This window comes from Alligator mississippiensis, chromosome 2 (genome assembly GCF_030867095.1).
Source record: "Alligator mississippiensis isolate rAllMis1 chromosome 2, rAllMis1, whole genome shotgun sequence".
Classification (NCBI taxonomy): Eukaryota; Metazoa; Chordata; order Crocodylia; family Alligatoridae; genus Alligator; species Alligator mississippiensis.
Window position 1 is genome coordinate 216,592,580 of NC_081825.1, and position 18,430 is coordinate 216,611,009.

Genomic DNA, 18,430 nt, shown 5'->3' on the forward strand with positions numbered 1-18,430 from the left:
CGTGATTGAAACCCCAGTTTGGACACTGGGAGCCCCTGATAAGGGGCCGCGTTGCAGGGAGGCCCAAATTGGACCCAAAACGCCCAGGAGGGGGCAGCAAAGGATAGCAACAACGGTGATTACACCTGCAAGGCTTGGGCTGTGGTATTGGGGAGGAAAGGAGCCACAGATAGCACCACCTGGCAATGGGGCTGGAGAACGGCAGCCTCCCGCTAATTAATATCAACTAATTAATTAACATCAAGGCATGGCAGGAGAGAAGGTGGGTGGTTGCCGCAGGAACAGGGGAGCGGGTCACAGTTTGACTAAGCTCTGGAACGGTACCTGTTACAGCACACATCTGAACATGCCCCTCTTGGGGCTGCTCCTACCCTGCTCTTCCCCACTGCAGCAGCTAGGAAGAACTCCAGGCTCCCCCGGATGCCAGCCCCAGGCTGGCAAGGGGTACAGGGGCCAGTGCTGATCTCTCTGAGGTGGGGGGAGTTGTCCCAGCTATGGAGGCAGCTGCTTCCCAGTCACACAGAAAATAGTATCAGATTTAACTGGTTTAGATTAAATCAGTTTATTGAACTTCTATTCCAGATCCCTCCAGATTCAAGTTAACTCTCAGTCCCCCAGCATCCCAGTATGCTTTTTAATTCCCCTGGAAATCCCCTCCTCTGTCCCCCGCTCTCCCCACTACACAGGTGGGACAGCTAGGCTTGGCCCAAGCTGTCTGCTCCATCCAAGCAGGGAGGTGTACTCTAGTGTCCCCCCCCCCCCCCTCAAATTCTGGTCTCAGCCACTGCATGCATGTGGCTGCATTTCCAGAACCAAAAATGAATGTCTGTTCACTTCCTTATCAGTTTAATCTATACAGTTTAGACTAACCTGCGAAGATTGAATCAATACAGCCTCAGACTTTTTGACTGTCCCTACTTAGATATCATGCACTGTAAAGCGTCTTGTGTAGACACACCCAACAGCAGCCACAGATACAGAACTAAGAGTTCTGACAGTTACAAAAAGAAGGCTGGAATTTTCTTAGTATTTGCTTTACATTTTACACATGCAGGAAGCATTTTGAAAGTATAACTGGTGCTGAATCTTCCAGCAGACTGTCATATATGCAGAAATAAATATTTGAATTTGTACATACAAATATTATCCCTCAAAAATACACATACCATATACATGCAGTTTCCAATTTTTAAACACACACAGAAGGAACAAAACAGCTCCTTCCTCCTTGGTGGTTATTCAGGGATTGGTGGGAGAGGGACTATGAACTGGGAAACTAGACAGAGCCTAGATTGGTTCACAGTCAAAAAGTTCAAGGGAGCATTAACTATGAAGATCCTCCTGTTTGCCCCTCCTCACCTGGGGATATTTCCTCAGCAGCCTTGAAAGAGAGAGATGCTAAACATCTGGCAGCACCTGGCTGGGCATTGGTTCCAACCATACACAGAAAGTAACACATGGGTAGCCAAATAAATTATTTAAAAGGCATATAACTAACAGAATATCAAGCATATTAAGTGAATTAATTCAGCTTAGAATCTAGTTTCTGCTTGACAGAGTGTTAAATGCAGTTCTGAGGCCAGACTGGAGACTCCTTTCTACTCAACGAAATGAAACGCTTATTGCCACTTCTAACAACTGGAGGAAAGTGAAGCAAACTGTAGGTCAGAGATATATAAAGCCCAACATACAGATAGTCAGGGAATGAAAAGGCTTGACCTGAATATTTTATACAATCCTCAAGGTCATTTTAAGTTCAAACATTTTTGTGAGCCCATCTGAAATAAAGAAATATTTGCAACCCTATTGTTTCCCACATCAGCAGTTGCATAGAGCAGCTTTAGCTGTGGTTTGGGATGACACTGACCTTTTGACAGAAACATTTACTATGATGATCATGAGAAAAGAGGGTAGTAATTGAGACACAAAGGAAAAGAAGACAATTTATTGCAACAGGTGCCTTAGATAATTCACCAACAAAAACAGAAAATAAAAATATATTTAGCTCCAAAAAAATATGTAAATAGAAATATATTCTTGGATAATAATGGTTGCTCAGTCACAACTATTATAATTGAGATTGCAGTACATTATAATTCAAATTAAAATCTCTGCTTTCACATGCTAACTCTTTAAGGTTTTAAGATAGTTCAGTAAAATCCACAAGTTGCTTTATGGGACAGTGAGTAAATAAAATAAACTTCACATTTAAAAGAAAGGTGTTGATTGATTTTTTTGATGATAGATACACAGATTAAATTTTAAAAACTTAATAGATTTATAGACATTCATAGACTCAGTCCTTACTGAAAATGAGTCTTTGAACAGTTATGAAACATTCTCTCTCTGTAATTTAAGACCCACCTTTTAAAAAATTATATATCAAGTGTGTCAAAATATAGCCCATGTGCCAGATCCTGCTGACAGCAAAGGGTCACACAGCCTTTAGAGTTTCTCATGGGCTGGACCACCCACCTCCGCTAACCAGATTTAGCCCACAGAGCTCATTGCTATGATTGCCAGAGCCCCTGCAGCGATGGCATTAAATCTTCAAGGCTGCTACAGCTGCTGTTTCAGCAGAGGTCTAGAACCCAAGGAATTAACACCATTAGCCTCCTCCCCCACCCCCTTACTTACTGCTAAATCTGGGGGTTTTAGTTGTCACTGGCAACTAAAATAAACAGAGGAAAAGGAGTTGGGGGGCAGGGGGGAGGGGAGTGAGTGGCAGCAGCATTAACTCTTTTGGCTCCAGAGCTTACTGAAGCATAGCTCTGGCATGGATTAACAATTGCCTGGAGGTCATCCAACTCATATGAATATCTGCAATCAGAATCTGGCCTTCAGGAAGCCCTGCAGTCCACATTAAGCCCTGCAGTCCACAGGATCAAACAAGTTTGACATCCCTCGTGTATATCAAGTACACAGTAGAAAAAGTCCCTAATGATAAAAGTGTTTTGAAAAATGAGTGGCTTAAGTTATGCTACTAAATCCACAGTTAGACACTAAGGGTACAGACAGAAGTGCAGGTCCCTGCTCTAACTGAAAATGCTTTTCAGTAAGTGTTCTGAGTTACAACAATCCCCTGGACCAAACAGAAGTTCATTGCTGGATCCGGTGCGAAGGGGAATCTAGCTGCTGCTGGCTGTGAGCCTGGAGCTGGTTTCCCCTAGCAATGGCCCCTCCTCTCTCCTAGCCTCTTCCTGTTTCAGGATGGGAGGGGAGAAAAGGAGAAGAGGGAGCTCATTCTAGGCTCATTCCCAGCTGGCATTGGAGGGTGGGGTGGGTGAATTGGAGCTTTTCCACCTGAGGGGGGGGTGCTCCAATATACCTGTCCTATCCTCCAGTGGGGGCTGAAACACCCCCAGAACGAATGCCCTCCACTCCCTTTCCCACTCCCATTCTGAAAACAGTGACAGACTGGTAGGCAGACAGCACAGGTAGAAATTACAGAAGACTCTGTTTTGAAACATCTTCATCTGACCCCTCTTGCAATGAAGGTTCAGATTTTCAGCAGGTCAGCCATTTTTAAGCAGTCTGCAGCTGTGCACTTCTGTTTGGTCATGGCTACAGACTACTTTCTGTGGCCAGATTGGGTGAAAATTGTCACTTCTGTCTGTGCCCTAAGTCTTGTAGGCTAATTTTACAATACTACTAAATTCACATGAAATTAATGCTCAGCATTAATGAAAATAAGGTTACTTACTAAGATGCTTAAATACAGATTTAGGAGCTCAACTATAGGTAAATTACCTGGGAATTTAATTTAATTTAATCTAAAAAGTATGAATGTTTACTTTGTATGCACTACTTATGCATATGAATACAGACAGTTACAGCCACTTCCCAAATCAATGAACAGTAAACTGCTTGGGAGCAAACTCTCCCAGGCATATGTCTACATGTCCAGGGACACAGGAGCAGATTTGCTGCTCCTAGCAGCAGACTGCTCCTGCTCCTGCTCCCGCTCCCTGTGGCCCTGCAACAGGCCCCTGCAGCAGCCAGGAGGGGCTCTAGGCTCCCCCTGGGTGCTAGCCCAGAGGCCAGGAGACAGCTGTCTCCTGGCAGGGTCTGAGACATTGCTTCCCTACTTCCAGGAGCTGCCTGCTGCTGGGGCAGGCTCCACCACTGGAGCCCGAGTAGGGACAATGTCCCCCTGCCTTATCAGCAAGCAGGCTGGTGGGGCCAGGGCTGGGAGATACTTCTCACACAGTGTCAGCTCTGCGGTCGCAGGGCCAGCACTGGGAGATCCTTCTCTCCCAGCACCAGCCCCATAGCTGTGGATCTGGCACTAGGAAAGAAGGATCTCTCAGCCCACGTCCTGTGACCACAGGGCTTGGCCAGTGTGACATCATCCCTGCCTGGGCTGCAGTGGCAGCCTACCCCAGCCTATCCCAGCAGCAGGACAGCTCCCGGGACCAGGGAGCAACCTTCCGCCTCATGCTGCATACCTAAGCGAAAGCACATTTGCTTCCATTTAGGCATCTACACTTGCATTACTGTGCAGTAAATAATCTCAAGTTAATTTGCTACTTGCATTTGCAGGTAGCAAATTTACTCATGATTAGAGCCAATTACTGCACAGTAAGCGTCTGCACATGTAGACACAGATGCTTACTGCACAGTAATTAGCTTTATTGTGCAGTAAAGTGATTTATGTAGACACGCCTTCTATGTAGCTAGGTTTTTTTTTTAATCTTCTTTGTTAAAAGAAAAGCAAAGGGAAATAAATTCAAAATTAGATTAAAATGTAAGCTTAAATATGAAATTAAAAATACGATTAAACCTGTATGACAGCTACTTTGAAGTCACACTGTTAAAATCACAGAGGAAGAAAACACAAAAATGAAGGATCTAATAAAATAATAAGTTGGTCACATTGTATACATGTATTATTATCTATGCCTGTTTTTTATGTGGTTGCCAGTCCTAAGCACAGGTAAAGCAGGGAAAGTTGGGCTCAAGACTAAGCACCATGCATCAATATAATCCCACCTAGTTATGGAAGAATTATTAGGTTAACACTTCTGCAAAAAAAAGGTTGTAGGACAGAGAATGCTCTCAACCCCTACTTGTGAAATGCAATCCATAGAAGCCATGACTCAAGTTCAATTCTAGCAACAGCAAAACCCCTCAGAGTCAATTACTGGAAGATGATGATAATGTTTCAAACATCAGAGACCTTCCAGTGTCTGAAAGAGAGTACGGACATAAAAAATCCTGGCCATTCTTGACAGCTGCATATAGAAAGCAACTGAAGCAAAAGAAAAAACATTTCACCTGATCCAGCCTGCAATGATGATTGGCATTCAAAGGGAGTGGTGCTCATCAAGAGCAACTCTATGGAAAAGTCACTCATTATGTGGGAACTTATGAACTATAACAGATTCCAAACCAGATTCTTAAGGATGCCAAGTATGAATGGTTACAATCTATGAAGCATCTATCCCCAACAGAGGAACACAGCAACACAGAAAAAAGTGAGTTTTTACTTGGCTCCAAGGTCTGGGAAACTGCAGCAAAAAGGCAGGATGTGATGACCAAGGAATGGAAACAATGGATTGGGAATTATCAAAACAACGAGAAAAGCTAAGTATTGTGCTTGGTACTTGACACAGTGTTTGAAAGCACCCTGTTGCCTTATAAAAATAAAAACATAGAAGTTGACAGATGGCTAAACAAAAACATCAGATTGCTTACATCTGCTTAAAGTCAAGGTTTGGGTGCTCTGTCCAAGATGCAAGGACGTACTAGGCAGCAGATGTCAGCAGCGAACACAATCTTGGCATTACCAAACTGAATATATAATGGACACAGATCTATCTTAGGCAGAAATTGGCAAAGGAAATTATCAGTACACAACTAAATAAAAAATATTATCATAAGAAATTCCAGATCGAACTGAGTAGAAATTGAGCCATTGTCAGAAGCCAAAAAGGCGAAATGCTGGCTGAAATTCAAGAAAAATTCCATCAGAAACAATGTGATTCAGACTACAACTGCCAGAGATGAATATCAACAAAGACAGAACACGAACTGGATAAACCGAGGAGTATGGAACACAGAATGGAAAACTCCTCAATGTTAAGACCAATGAAGTATTGAAAAGAGCAAAAGAAAGCCACCAAAGCAGGAGAAAACAATGCAAAGAAAGATTAGTTAAATATGTCAAAGAACTTGCAATTGAGCTAAAGCTGCTGGATGGGAAAACATTGAACTATTTACCAAGTAGTTAAAAGCTGATATAATAGAAAAGTGTTCAAAATTGAGTTGGGACAGAAAGAGTGAAAGAGCATCTAAAAGAAGTCCTCAGCAGACCTAGCTCTATTTCAACACACAATTTTGATGAAAATTGAACAAAACTCTGAACAATTTAATATAAGCACCAGTCTAGTAGAGAAGACAAAAATATGGGCTTTAATCAAGAAGCTGAAAAACAATACATTGGAAATGATTCTGCTATATGATACTAAATTGGAGGAAATAAGCAATGAATGCAAAGCTTATAGAACAGACTGGATCCAGCCCCAAGAAACCCTCTGTAGACCAAATATTCCAAATAACAACTACCATGGAAACATGCACAGAAAAGTAAACTCCCCTCATCATCAATTTCATTGACTTTCCAAAGGTAATAGACAATGTGAATAGACCTCCACCTATCTTCCAGTCTGACTTTCTCATGGACCCAGAGTTGAAGATTTTCCATCTCCAACTCCTTATGTGCAAAAATGAAGTTTATTTCCTACCTAGGGGGAATTTTTACCATCTTTAATTTTCCCAGAGCCTGGTGAAGGGCCTTTGAGCCTGAAAGCTTGCAGAAAATGAGAATTTATTTGCGATTTCCTAGTTGGTCTAATAAAAGGTATCATTTCTGAACCAAGAGTTTTAGATTTTTGCATTCCTTCAGTTATGAACAAATAGACATCAACAAGGGCACTGACTTGAGATACAGCTGCATTCCTTCTGCCCCACTGTTTGGCACTGCTATAACTAAATAAAAAAATAAGTGTATAAGCAACAAAAAGGTAGTATAAGATAGTTGGAGGGTAACAACTGTCTAGAGGGTATAGATTACTACTGATTGCTTGACTTAATGACACTTTTGAAAAGCTGTTAACAAAGAGACACAATCTGGCAACAACAGCAGGTGAATCAGGGCTCCAATTCAGTTATGCCAAAACAAACAACTTTGAAACCCAGACATGAAGCAGCAACATCACATTAGAAGACAAAAACATCAATGAAGTCCCATACTGGCCAGTGGAGATCTAAGTGACATCCAGCAAAAGAAATGGCATTCACTAAACTTCATATATGGAAATCAAGTGTTGCACAGCACCAGAACAAAGCTGAGGATTGTTAGCCTAAATGTAACCTCAGTACTAATGTATGGTTGCTGTGAGAGCTTGAAGTCAGCCAACATGTTAGACAGGAAACTAGATGCCTTTGTAAACAGCTGCCTAAGAAAGATTTTGGGCACTGAAAGAAAAGGTTCGCCAGCTGAAGAAAACCAAGAAATTACCAACCAGTAGCTCATCACCACTAAAATCAAAGGAAAGCTCTGGACATATTTGGGGTGTTATGTTGAGAGATATAGTGCATGGCAATTACTGGGGCCCTGAAATCTATAGGGAAAGCTGCCCTTTCACTCCTGTCAACATTAGTGAAAAGAGCTTTAACCTAGTTTCTCCACACTCTCTAGGATGATTTGCACAGCCAGGCAGTAGCAGGGAACAATTTCCACAATCAAGTGAGCCCAAGAACTGCAACTATTATGGGGACAGACAGAAGTGACAATTTTTACCCTATCTGGCTACAGAAAGCAGTTTATAGCCGTGACCAAACACAAGTGCACAGTTGCAGACAGCTTCAGAAATGGCTGATCGGGTGAAAATCAGACCCCTCCTTGCATAAGGTATCAGATGAAGATGTTTCAAAATGTGGCCCCTTCTGTAACTTGTGTTGACGGAGTTCCCAGCCTGTCACTGTTTTCAGAATGGGAGGGGGAAGAGGGAGTTCAGTCTGAGGCATTTTCAGCTCCCTTGGAGGGTGGACCAAGTGTATTGGAACCCCCCCTACCCCCCCAAGGTGGGGCAGGGCTCCAATTCACCCACTGCACCCTTCAGTACTGGCTGGGGAGCCCCAAGAACAAGCTCCCTCCACTGCCTTTCTCCCCTCCCATTCTGAAAACAGTGAGCACTGGCAGAAAGCCGTGGACATTGCTATGGGAACCTGCTTGTAGGCTCCCAACCCCAGCTAGATTTCCCACCCCCCTGGAACCAACAGTGAAGGTCTGTTTGTCTACAGTAACACTGTAACTCAGAACGCTTTGCAGAAATCATTCTGAGTTACAGTTGGGAGCTGCCCTTCTGTCTGCACCCATTACTGTCCTATTGCAGTAGTTATCTAGAGGGATCATGATGAGTTAATACCTTATTATACTAGACAATACAAATATAGACAGAATACAGTTGGGGCCGGCTTCTATACAGAAAGGGTTGAGGAAGGCTCTTTGCAAATTTCCTTTTGACAGAATGTGGCTTTTTGCATTCCACTTTTTATCATAAAATAGTTACCCCTAAAATAAGCAGAAAGTAAAATATGACCGAGTTAGGCAGTGGACAGGTATTACATTTGTAGTGCTAAAAATGCCTTTGTAGTTATACAAAAGTCAAGGGAAGACATGTGTGTCCCCCTGTAATGCTACAAAAATGTTTAAGAATGAAAAACAGACTTCTCTTTAGTGCTACATTTCGTAGCACAACATGTACCATGTGCAGTGACCTGTAGCACTATAGGGGGTCTCTTAGTTTCCCTGCTTTGCACAAGCACTAAAGGACAATCTATACGTAAAGTAAGAGAGAGAATGGAGGCAAGATAAAAAACAATTCTCTATTCATGTGAACAGCTACACAAAGAATAGATAGAGAATTATTGTAGCAATTGAAAAATACATCTATTTATAAGCTTCAATGAGTTTGGTTAAACATTTACAAGATTTATAATATTTATACTGTTTCAGTTGACAAAACAAGTTACAGGTTCAGGTCAAAATAAAAGTGCAGCAAGGTAAAGATTACATCACTGGTCGTAAGTACCAGTTTTCCTACAATAGCACACTCTCTCTTATGATGGTCAGTGCTTGATTTTGTATGTACAATGAAATAAGTGATGTAGAACACAATCAGTGTAGGATGACAAGCCTTTGTTCCTAAATAATTAATCAGCCATTTACCCAAAGTCCTGAAATTGGCTTAAATAAAAAAAAAATATTCATAACCATGATTCCTAAATGACAGTCAAAAACAAAAACAGAAAAGTCATGTGATATAATTTCATGCTTCTTTGATTAAGCAATCTAATTTTAAAGCATCTTTTCTGTTAATTATAATTACATAGGGAGTAGGGGAGAATTTTGGCTTTAGTTTGTAGCAAAAATACAGCATGTTGGAGAGCTGAGATTTTCCCTTGACTCTACCATAGGCTTTCAGTGTGACTTACAGTAATTCATTTAATTATGCTCTGTGCCTCAGTATTCATGCCTGTAAAAAGGAATCCATAATGCTATGTCACATCATAGTCATAGTCCTAAGAAGCAGGGCTGGAAGGGACCTCCAGAGGTCATCTAGTCCATCCCCCTGCCTGAAGCAGGACCATCTCTATTCAAACCATCCCATACAACTATAATCCAAACTGTGCATTGGAGTACCCTCAACCCTGACATAACATAGACCTAACACCCTAACCTGCCACAGGTAAAGCAGGGCAACCATGGCAGCCAATGTCTTGCTTCTATAAAACGTTGTCAATATATGTTCAAGAGGTCCTGGGGAGAGGGCACCCCCCCCACCCACTACAGAGAAAGGCACAAACCCCACACTCCATACCAATCTGACCATGGGGTAAAATTCCTTCCTGACCCCAAATATGGTGATTAGCCTGACCCTGAGCAGAGGAGCAAGACCCACAAGCCAGGAAGTTCTGGCTTTTCTTCTATCAGGAGAATTGCCACACCCCAGTTGAAGTCCCCAACCTTAGCTGTAGCCAACACCCACTGCCTCTCGAGAGGCTTAAAAACTGTGACAGAAAAGGGGGGGCTGTCAGAGGGAAGGAACCAAAAAAGCCCAGAAGCATAGGAAATACCCAGGGTAGAAAATAGGCATAGCTACACCTAGATCATTCCTGACCAATGGCTGTCCGACCTCTTCTTGAACACCTCCAGTGATGAAGTGTCCACAACTTCCCTAGGAAGTCTATTCTACTGTCTCACTGTTCTAATAATGAAGACATTTTTTCTGGATATCTAATCTACATTTACTTTGCTGCAACTTGAAGCCATTGGTCCATGTCCTCTCTGCAGCAAGAGACAAAAGGTGCTTTCCCTTTTTCTTTATGTGAGCCCTTCAAGTATTTGAAGACTGCTATCATGTCCACTCCTAAGTGCCTTTTCCACAAGCTGAACATGCCTTGCTCCTTCAGCCTGTCCTCATATGACTTGTCTTCCAAGCCCTTGGTCATCTTTGTTGCTGACCTCTGGAGGCTCTCTAAATTCTCCACATCCTTTTTAGAAATGTGAAGCCCAGAACTGCACACAGTACTCCAAATGTGGCCTAACCAGTGCTGAGTAGAGAAGCACTATCACCTCATGTGTCTTGCATCTAATGCTTTTTACTGATCCGCATTTGCCTTTTGTGCAGCTGTATCACACTGCAAACTTATATTGAGTCTGTGGTCTATGAAGACTCCCAAATCTTCTTCCAAGAATTGTCACCTGCTTGAAGAGCATCTCATCCACCTCCTCTTCCTGATTAGGAGACCTATAATAAATCTCCACCATTATATTGATGCCATGTCTTTCACCTTTTGTCTTCACCCAAATGCATTCTGCTTTGCTGTCTTCTTCCTCCTGAACCAGGGAACACATATGTGTTTTTGACATACAAGGCAACACCACCATCTTTGCCCCCAACCCTGTCCTTCTGAAACAGAATGTAACCCTTGATGTTCACATTCCTGTCATAAGAGCTGTCCCACCAGGTCCCAGTTATGCCTATCAGATCATGGTTCTTTTCACAGGCTGCAGCTTCCAGTGTATCTTGTTTATTCCCCATACTTCTCACATTTGTATATGGGTGTTGGATGTATTTTGCATTTTGACCTCCTCACTTCCCTTTTGTGCCACTTGTTGCAGTCCTGTAGCTCTCTGGTGCTTTCCCAAGGTTAAGTTGCTTCATTGAGTCCTTTCCCCTCTGGACTGCATACTCTGTTGCTGGAGGGTTTTGATCACCATCCCCCACGGTGGGTTGTTTAAAGTCCTCCTTACTAGGTTGGCCAGACAACTCCCAAAGATGCTGTTCCCCATTCTTGCTGGAGGGATCCCATTGCTTACAAAAGGGCTGCTATCCTTTTGATGGCAGCCCTCCTCCCAAGAACATCCACCCATTGTTTAAGAAGCTGAAGCCTTCACATCGACATCACCAACTCAGCTGTGTATTCATTTCCAAGATACGACAGTCTCTGCCTGGACCCCTGCCTTCCCCAGGAAGCATCAATAAGAATACCAATTGTGCTCCAAGCTCCCTTATCCTCTTGCCAAGAGCCTTATAATCACCTCTGATCTGGTCAGTGTCATTCCTGGTAGTGTTGTTGGTGCCTACATGGAGAAGCAAGAAGAAGTACTGGTCCAAAGGATGGATGAGTTCTCGGAGATGCTCTGTGATGTCCTGAATTTGGCTCCAGGCAGGCAGTGCATCTCTTGGGCCCCACATTATGACAACAAATTGGTGCCTGGGTTCCCCACAGAAACAAGTCACCAATCACCACCACTCTTCTTTTCCTTCTTGGTGCAGTGGTCCTGGAGCCCCTGTTCTTGGGGTTTTGCACTTTCCACTCTCTAAGCTGCTACCTCCTCTGTCTCATGCCTGCAGATGCCCTCTCCTCTACCTCGTCTTCAGTTCCATTGCAGGCTGCTGGAAAGCAGTTTCTGACTTCAATTGGTTCCTCTTCAATACTGGGGGCCCTCCTCCTTTGAGTAGTCACATGCTGCCACTTCTCACTGCCTTTTGGCCTCTCTAGTACCAGCCTCTCATAACTCTAATCCAAGTAATATTCCTGGTCCCAGATTTAATCCAGCATGGATTCTTGTGCATCAAATCTCTGGATCTTCTCCTTCAAAGTAGACACCAGCTTATACTTGGTGCAAATGAAGTGCTCTTTACCCTCTTGGGACCCTACGCAGGTCACAGCAGCTGATCCAGACTCCATTTGTGCCTCCTTTGCTCCCTGGAGTACACCTGTGTTGTAAGGATAAAATAAAGAGGGGGGCAGAGAGAGAGAGAAAAACGAAACACCGCAAGAACTGGCCACAAACTGGCAGAGAGCAGATTTAGGTTGGACATCAGGAAGAAGTTTATGGTAAGAGTTGCCAGAATCTGGAATGGGCTTCCAAGGGAGGTGGTGCTCTTCCCTACCTTGGGGGTTTTTAAGAGGAGAATGGAGAAGCACCCGGCTGGGGTCATATGACCCCAGAACTCTTACCTGCCCAGGGCAGCAGGTTGGACTTGATGATCTATTGAGGTCCCTTCCGACCCTAACAACTATGAAACTATGAAACTTGCACACCAAGCACCCGCACCAGGGCCCTTGCCCATGCTCCCACCCACACACAAATGCACAGGCACAGTCTCTTTCTCCCTGGCTCCCTCCTGGGACGAACTCCCTAGGCAAACTCCTTCTCTTTTTGCTGCCCTCTGTTCACTGCTCCCACAGTTTGCTAGGGGCTACCTTTTTATAAGGCTGTCTACCCTAGCTCCACCTCTCAATTACCTAAAACCAGCCCCACCCAGAACAAGCCCTGTCACTCAGTCACTCTAGGAGTGAGAATGGGGATGGGAAAGAGGAGTGGGAGGAAAAGGAAGAAAAGGGAAAAGAAAAATAAATTGCACACCCCAGGGGGGAGGGGAGGGACACTCTCAGACACACACCAGGCATTAGGCAAATACTCTAGAAGCAATCAGCCACTCCAAGACACTAGCACAGAGAAAAGCCTCTTCTAGGCAGATTCACACCTGAGCTGCTTATCCCAGAGCCACTGCTCTCTGTTTACTGTTTAGTTTACATCAAAGGAGGGTTATACATTGAACCTATTTCTGCTATAGAGCTACTGATAAAGCTGGAGAATTTTGATAACCATTGGTAAGATTTCATTTTTGTAAAAAGTGAAAACCCAAACAATAGTTTTAGTGTTTTCAATTTTCTTGAAAATAAGCTAAATTTTCGGAGAAAACAGATTCTTTCTGCCAAAATGTTCTTTTAATCTACCTCAAATGGTTACTTTAGGGACAATTTTGGGACAACTATACTTAAATATGGAATAGTTGAAGGCAGAATCTGGCCCACTCATGTTCATAAAGTGTTCTGAAATGAGAATAAATAGAAGTACAAAGTGTCATTGAAGAGGGTTAGTATTAGAATTTAAGAAATAATTCAGAAGTTGAAAGCTCTTCAACACAAATAGTACCTCTTTCTCTTTTCCTCTAACAACAAAGGATAGTTATGAATGGAATTCAAATCCTTCAGCTATGCTACATGTATCTGCTAAGCAGGAAGTAGAAAAGGTGAGGAAAAAATGAAAATAGTTATATTAAATCTATGACAACTGCTTACAAACAGGGAAATGCTGTGGAAGCTCATCAGCACTTTTAAATGGTGTTGAAATGTCACTACTAAACTTTTTGAAATGTCATTACTAAACAAAGTACAATAGCCTGCTAACAAAGCACAATAGCCTGCTTTCCATTGTTCCCCTGCACAGAATTTTTGTAGGCAAAGCAGTTCTACTGAGGCACCAAAATGGCCTACATTTACAAAATCCATTCTTGGTCCAGACTTATTTAATTTAAACAATATTTAAGTGTGTGAGACAATGGGGCTGTGCTCAGGTGCAGGATTCTGACTCTGTAAATCAGAACTAGGCCCAGGGCCTGAATTCTCATGCTGAAAAAAATCTAATGGAGCCATACTACAATGCCCTAGTATTAATATGGTGCAAAAATAATTAAGCTTAAGATTGATTAAGATACTCCATTTTTTACAAAATGGTAGATTTGCAGAAGCCATACCAAGATGGAAGACTTTAAGCCAGAAAAATATATACTTTTACTTTTGATACCCTTTAAAAGTCAAACAGAACAGTACTACATTTAGTCAAAATTCAAACAAAAGTCTGAAGCATGCCTTACTGCAACCATGAAGAAAATTTCCCTTCCTCTCCCACAATCTCCTTCTTTATCCTACATAGCTGGCTTTATTACTTCTGATTCTGGTACAGGCAGAGCTAACTCAGGTAAGCTCTATATGATGACATCATCCTGTTCTGTAGAGACATACCTTATGATACTTCTTCTAGTCCATCCCTCCCTGGCTGTAGAAAGGCCCTTCTTTTCATATTGAAAATGAACTTTCATTACATTTGTCTTTTCCCTTTTTGTACCTATTCTGGGTTCAATCACAGGGAATATGCCATTGGCAGATTCTATAAAAGGGAGTAAGGAAGTTGAAGTTGGGCTTTTGACTTTTCAGCTTCCTACAGGATGTGTCTACACAAGATGCTTTACTGAGCAGTAGAGGTAATTACTGTGCAGTAAGTGTCTATGTCTACATGTGCAGATGTTTACTGTGCAGTAACTGGTTCTAATAATGAATAAATTTTCTACCTGAAAATTCAAGTAGCAAATTTACTCGTGATTAGTACCTGCGCAGTAGCGCATGTGTAGACTCCTGACCATGAGCAAATATGCTCAGGAGATTGCTTCCTGCCCCCAGGAGCTGCCTGTTGTCAGGGTGCAAGGACAATGTCCCATGCTCTGAGATCATGGGGTTGGGCCTGGGAAATCCTCATCTCCCATTCCAAACCCCACAGTCGCAGGATCCAGGCTGGGAGATCCTTTTCTCCAAGCGCCGGCCTCATGATCATGGAGCTGGCACTGAGAGAGAAGGATCTCCCAGCCTGGGCTCCACAACCATAGGACTCAAGCTGCAAAAAAAAGGATCTCTCAGTGCCAGCCCTGCAATCATGGAGCCTGTGCTGGAAGATAAGGATCTCTCAGTCTGGGTCCCACAACCCTAGAGCTTGAGCTGAGAGATAAGGATGCTTCCCTGCATGTGTAGACACCTGCCCAGGAATGTTTACTCACGAGTAGTTTACATGCAAATAAATTGATCTTGGATCAAATGCATGTGTAGACACACCCACTGATATATAAGAAAAATCCAGTTTCTTTGTTTTTAAAAAACCTGCTTTTTGTGTCTTCATGTATTCTGCTACTTTGTAGGCCACAGGGGAATTGGTGGAATTATGCTACCAGGCAAAAAAAGGTAACTTAATCCAGAGCCATGAAAAGAAATAGAGATTAGTCAGACAATTTTAAATTCTTTGGCTGGTTGGCTGATATTTGTTAATACATCCTTAATTTCAGTGATTAACTGTGTGTGCTTTGATGTGCAAGAATTACAATGTGTCAAAGCAGCCTTCCCATTCCCTGAAAACTCATATATTTCAAAATATATGAAAATAGGCATGCTCTTCAGTAACTGACATAACTTCACTAATTGCATTTTATCCTGGTTGAGGATCTAGCCCAATATTAAAAAGACTTTTAATGCTATTTCCTTACCGTTTGTTGTAGGTCAGGTATTATTATCCGTATCACTAATGTGTTGTTCTGATTATCTTCCATTCTGCTGGTTGGCTTTTCTGCTGTAGCCTTAATAGTATCATAAATAGTTTCTTCTTTGGAGCTGTCTGATTCAGATTCAACAGAATAGTCTGAAAAGCTTTGGGCCATCTCATCTTCACTTGATGTTGGACTGCGAGGCATGTTCAGTTTCTTACCATACGTAGCTAGCAACAGAAAACACAAGACAAAAAACAAATTAAAAGTAAAGTTTCAAACATGGTTCAGTTCGGAATTCTGTGTTTTGTTTTTTAAAAGGAACAGCTATTTAACAATGAAGTCATCTGTTTTTGTCATCTGTGCGGGGCCCCTAAAAACTTTGAGGAGCACACCCCCCTCAAGCCAGATCAAGCTGGCATGCAGGGTTGGTCCATGGGTATACCTAGCACATGGCCTCAGAGCCAGCGTGCAGGTTTAGACCCAGCACATGTTTCCATAGCTAGTGTACAGTCCCAGACTAGAGGTGTTGGGTCCAACCTGGCATATGGCTCTGGAGCCAGTGGGTGGCCCCAGACTCAGCATGCAGTCATAGACTCAGCATACAGGGTTAGACCCCGGATCTGCTCTGCAAGGTAAGGACGGTTTTTTCTTCAAGCTGTCTAGAAAAACCAGGGTATGCATTATATTCAGGGATGTGCTTTATGTAATACAGCATTGTTATGGAGCAAAAAAGAGAGGCACGATTTGCCAGAAGTCATCCACCCAGTTGGGAGCAAAAGTAGGGAATAAAGAGTCAAGCCTTCTAACTCACAGTCACTGAACCATTTATTGGACTGTAGTTCTTCACTGGGGATGAAGGCTTCTTTATGATTAAAACATGAATTATATGTTGCTAACGTGGCTACCAGGAATTCATTTTTTTATTTCCTAGAAAAAATACAATAAATCCCTCTTAGAACTAAACAAATACACAGTGATTGCATTTCATGGTAATATAATGATACATTAGTGATTGTTTTAAAAACAGAACTGTATGATTTCTGGAAAAATACATTTAAACAACCTTAGGACCATAGCACAAATCATTTTCCCGGCTTACACTCTGGTTGATGTGCTTCACCAAACAAACTAGAGCTAAGAGAACAGCACCAGCCATAACTTCAAGTCCCTTAGCATGGCTGATAAGTTTTAAATGTTTATCCCTACATTTTCTGTGGGGCTTAGACAAAGTGACAGAGTGTAACCATGCCTCGCTTTTATGCGCTCAGCTCCAGGAAAGGAATCCACAGAAAGGAGCACTGGACTCATCAGCTCATTAACAAGAAACCCCAAAAAGAGGGGTACATACAAAATTCCATCTCTCCTTCTGATGATGGTGCCTAAGGCCAGAAACAGATGTCACCAAATGAAGTGTGCCAGGATGCATCAGTTGATTGGTGGCCCTAGTCCCTGGACTGCAGTGGAGTCTTCTGGTTTTCCTCACTTCCAGTGAGTCCCCCGCTTGCCCCCAGCAATCTCTCCAGAGATGCATGCTGGAGATCCTGGGGGCGCATCTCTGAATCTCTAGAAGCAGGAAACCCCAACTTTCCCCACTCAGACATGCCCTGGAGAATGCCAGGAGCACCTCTCTGGAAATGGGGAAAGCCAGGCAGGCACCCTTGGGGTTTGAGGTGCAAGATTTCCCAGGGCACAGGACTAGGCCCCTCAACCCCTAGAAGTACCTACCCAGTGATAGCTAGAAAATGGTATTTAAAGGCTTGCCTTTGGGAACCGGCTTGTAGGTAAAATAGATACTGCATTAGAATGGGCAATGGCAAGGGTTAATCTGTTTATGACAAGTCTCCTTCAAGGCCCACTTTGTCTGATGCAGGCAAGCAGCAAACAGACTCACAGGCTTGAAAATTGAAGACATGTACCACACTGTTCCATTACGTGAGATAAGGGACTCTGCAGCATTGGTCAGATCACAGTGCCCAGCTGCAGAGCCTTTGGAATTTCTGATTTTGGTATATAGACCAAATTAGGAAAAACTGGTGACGCCCAAATTAGGATGTGTGCATGTAATGGGTTTATGAAACAAAACAATATGCTGACAGGAAAGAATATGGACAGTATGATGACCACAGGGAGACCAATTAATGATGCCCAGAGATAGAGACATCAGAAGGAGAAAAAGGATACACAAGAAGAGATATAGAGCAGCAAAGGGTCCCCGAAAGGGGATGTCACGGCGGGGTCCTCACGGAGGGCCGCAATCTCTTTGAGGCCCTCTCACCGCGCTACTTATGCCCGAGGGCACCCTCCATTCTCGCCCGCCACGTCTTGATGGAATATGTAATAGGGAGGCTACCTTGCGTTTCCTCGGGCACGTAAGCTCCTGGACCCCTCGTGGGTCTCCCCGTATGATGGGCGCTACCCAAGCACCCCAGCCTTATGGGCTATGCGTGGCTCCTACCAGCCCCTAATACCACGCCCCAAGCCTCGCAGATGTAATAGACGTTGTTAAGTCTGTCCGCCCGCTTCCCGGGCCTCCTTTATAGTGTAGCCCACTCTGGGCTCTCTCTCGTGCCCAGCCTCTCACTGGGCCTCCTCTGATGGTGTGGTCCTGCTCAGGGACTCTCCAGCGGGCCTCGGCCCTTCCCTGGCCAACCGCACGGATACCCTCTCTGACCCCGGCTCACCGCGCTGCTACTCCCTGTCTTCTCGGGGCAACCGCAGCGCCCTGCCTCAGTCTGAGGGGTGTTGCCGCACTAGCC

At 43.4% G+C, this 18,430-nt stretch overlaps 1 protein-coding gene across 6 annotated transcripts in view; it reads right to left on the reverse strand.

The window, feature by feature from the left end:
- Positions 1-18,430, reverse strand: part of SHANK2 (SH3 and multiple ankyrin repeat domains 2) — a 703,363-nt gene that overhangs the window by 595,678 nt on the left and 89,255 nt on the right. For all 6 annotated transcript variants that reach the window (XM_059722745.1, XM_059722744.1, XM_059722747.1 and 3 more), the window contains one exon: positions 15,675-15,901. In XM_059722745.1, the coding sequence (XP_059578728.1) occupies positions 15,675-15,878 (204 nt within the window). In that variant the 5' untranslated portion in view covers positions 15,879-15,901. The remainder of the gene's footprint in view (positions 1-15,674; positions 15,902-18,430) is intronic.